The sequence below is a fragment of the Nyctibius grandis genome, chromosome 7, assembly GCF_013368605.1.
Source record: "Nyctibius grandis isolate bNycGra1 chromosome 7, bNycGra1.pri, whole genome shotgun sequence".
In the NCBI taxonomy this organism is placed as follows: Eukaryota; Metazoa; Chordata; class Aves; order Nyctibiiformes; family Nyctibiidae; genus Nyctibius; species Nyctibius grandis.
Genome location: NC_090664.1, coordinates 29511723 through 29514080, shown reverse-complemented (window position 1 = coordinate 29514080; position 2358 = coordinate 29511723). Strand labels below are relative to the sequence as shown.

Genomic DNA, 2358 nt, shown 5'->3' with positions numbered 1-2358 from the left:
GAGAAATGGCCAGTGAAAGCCACATACAGGCTGGAGGATGACATGGCTCTGTACCTTAGTCTTTGCAGTACTTCATTACATACTCATCACTTACAGGCATGATAACAGAAGTAGCTTTCAGGCTGAAGAATAAAGTGAAGGGCTGGGATTAAGTCTGAAAGCCAGTGTAAAAGAGTGGCAAAGGAAAATTAAGTATAACTACTTGGAAAGAAGAGGAAAATAGACGTTTCTGTTTTGTTTTACTGAGTACAGAGATATAATTTATTTTCTCAAAAAAAAGGTCCTTATGATTTTGAAATCTGATCATTTTGGTCTCAGGTGGGAATGATGGGTTTTGTGTTACATATCTCAATATATCCTTTCTTTCTTTTTTCCTTCTTTCTTTTTCAGGTTACCTGTGCAAATTTAACAAATGGAGGAAAAACAGAACTTCTAAAATCAGGAAGCTCTAAATCCACACTAAAGCACATATGGACAGAAAGTAGCAAAGACTTGTCCATCAGCCGACTGCTGTCACAGACTTTTCGTGGAAAGGAAAACGATACAGATTTAGACCTGCAATACGATGCCCCAGAAACTTATTCTGAGCAAGATCTCTGGGACTGGCTGAGGAACTCCACAGACCTGCAAGAGCCTCGGCCCAGAGCAAAGAGACGGCCCATTGTCAAGACTGGGAAATTTAAGAAAATGTTTGGCTGGGGCGATTTTCATTCCAACATCAAGACTGTGAAGCTAAATCTGTTAATAACGGGGAAAATCGTTGACCACGGCAATGGGACGTTTAGTGTTTACTTCAGGCATAACTCCACTGGTCAAGGGAACGTATCTGTGAGCCTAGTGCCCCCTACAAAAATAGTGGAATTTGACTTGGCACAACAGACGGTGATTGATGCCAAAGATTCCAAGTCCTTTAACTGTCGAATCGAGTATGAAAAAGTTGACAAGGCTACCAAGAACACACTCTGCAACTATGACCCTTCAAAAACCTGTTATCAGGAGCAGACCCAGAGCCATGTGTCATGGCTCTGCTCCAAGCCCTTTAAAGTAATCTGTATTTACATTTCCTTTTATAGTACAGATTATAAACTAGTACAGAAGGTGTGTCCTGATTACAACTACCACAGTGACACACCCTACTTCCCATCAGGGTGAGGATCAACACGAGTCTGAGACTGAAGCCTGGGGAATAAAAGAGGTCATATGGCAGGGCTGTAACCTCAAGGAGGAAGGCCACATCTATTGCCTGGAATGTGTCTACATGCTGCTGCTGATGTCAAAAGGCTGCAAATATGTTAGTGGAAAACAATCTAATGTAATTTTTGCCCAGTCAGCTCCATGTATCAATCTAGTTGTAAATCACTATGGATTTGAAATAAAACCATATACATACACAGAGACACACACTCTTTTCAGCTCACATCTATTGAGATTCCTGTTAAGAGAGCTTTCATTGTCTGATATCTAAGGTTTCAGGATAACCTATGATTAAGCAAAATGGATTAACTAGACAGAGAATGGTTTCTAACGCAGACTGTTATGGAAATCTCTTTGAAAGTCCTTTGAGTACACGCCTATCAATAATCCCCACTCGTGCATTCTACTGCTTGGAGTAGCTGTACTGGTAAATAATACTGTAGGAGTAAATACTTGTTAAAATGGGAAAAATGTGTGTCTAGAGTTCAGTATTCCTTATTATATGAACACAGCAAAGCATCGTGACTTTTTTCCAGCATACAGTAGGCACATTCGAGGTGGTGTTAGGTGGCTCTTTTTCCGTGGAGCGAGCCTGTAACTAGTAAAGATGGGCAAACATTTGGAATTTACATGTGGGCAGACATTCTGATTTCTTGTTACTCCATTAGCTCTGATTCTTTAAACCTGGTTGATTTTAGGCCAGCTGAGCTACTTAAAATCTCTCCAACTGATCTCTAAGGAAAATGCCTGGCAGAGAACATGTAAGTTATAAGTGGCTGTCTTATCTTTATTACAAAATATTGTAACAAATCCAATATCCTAGTCTTCATTTGTATGAATGGTTTGTATTGTACATAATTTAACCGGTGTTATTTGAGCTGCTTATTAATATTAACTTGTAATTGTTTCTCTGCTTGTTATTGGTTAAAAACAATCAAGGAAATGAGGAATCCGTTTTATCAATGTAGCTGTAAACTCCATTAAAAGACAGAACTATGTACAAAGCATTTACTCAGCTAAAGTATTGTTGAAAGCTATACATATACAACATTACAGTCTGTCTGTATTTAGATATTTTATTTCCAGAGAAAAAAATGAACTGTACATAAAAATAAAAAATCTTAAAGTTGAGTTTCAATATGTATTGTGTAGATAGTAGTTTAA

The 2358-nt window shown here is 38.3% G+C and overlaps 1 protein-coding gene across 1 annotated transcript; it reads left to right on the top strand.

The window, feature by feature from the left end:
* The first annotated feature begins 327 nt into the window (after positions 1-327).
* Positions 328-1152, top strand: NXPH1 (neurexophilin 1). The gene has a single exon (XM_068405206.1). It carries the CDS (start codon positions 328-330, stop codon positions 1150-1152), a length of 825 nt encoding a protein of 274 aa, XP_068261307.1.
* Positions 1153-2358: the final 1206 nt, after the last annotated feature.

Bases quoted from the DNA above. Each gene is read 5' to 3' on its own strand.
- NXPH1 (XM_068405206.1), top strand. From the start codon at position 328: ATGGGTTTTGTGTTACATATCTCAATATATCCTTTCTTTCTTTTTTCC.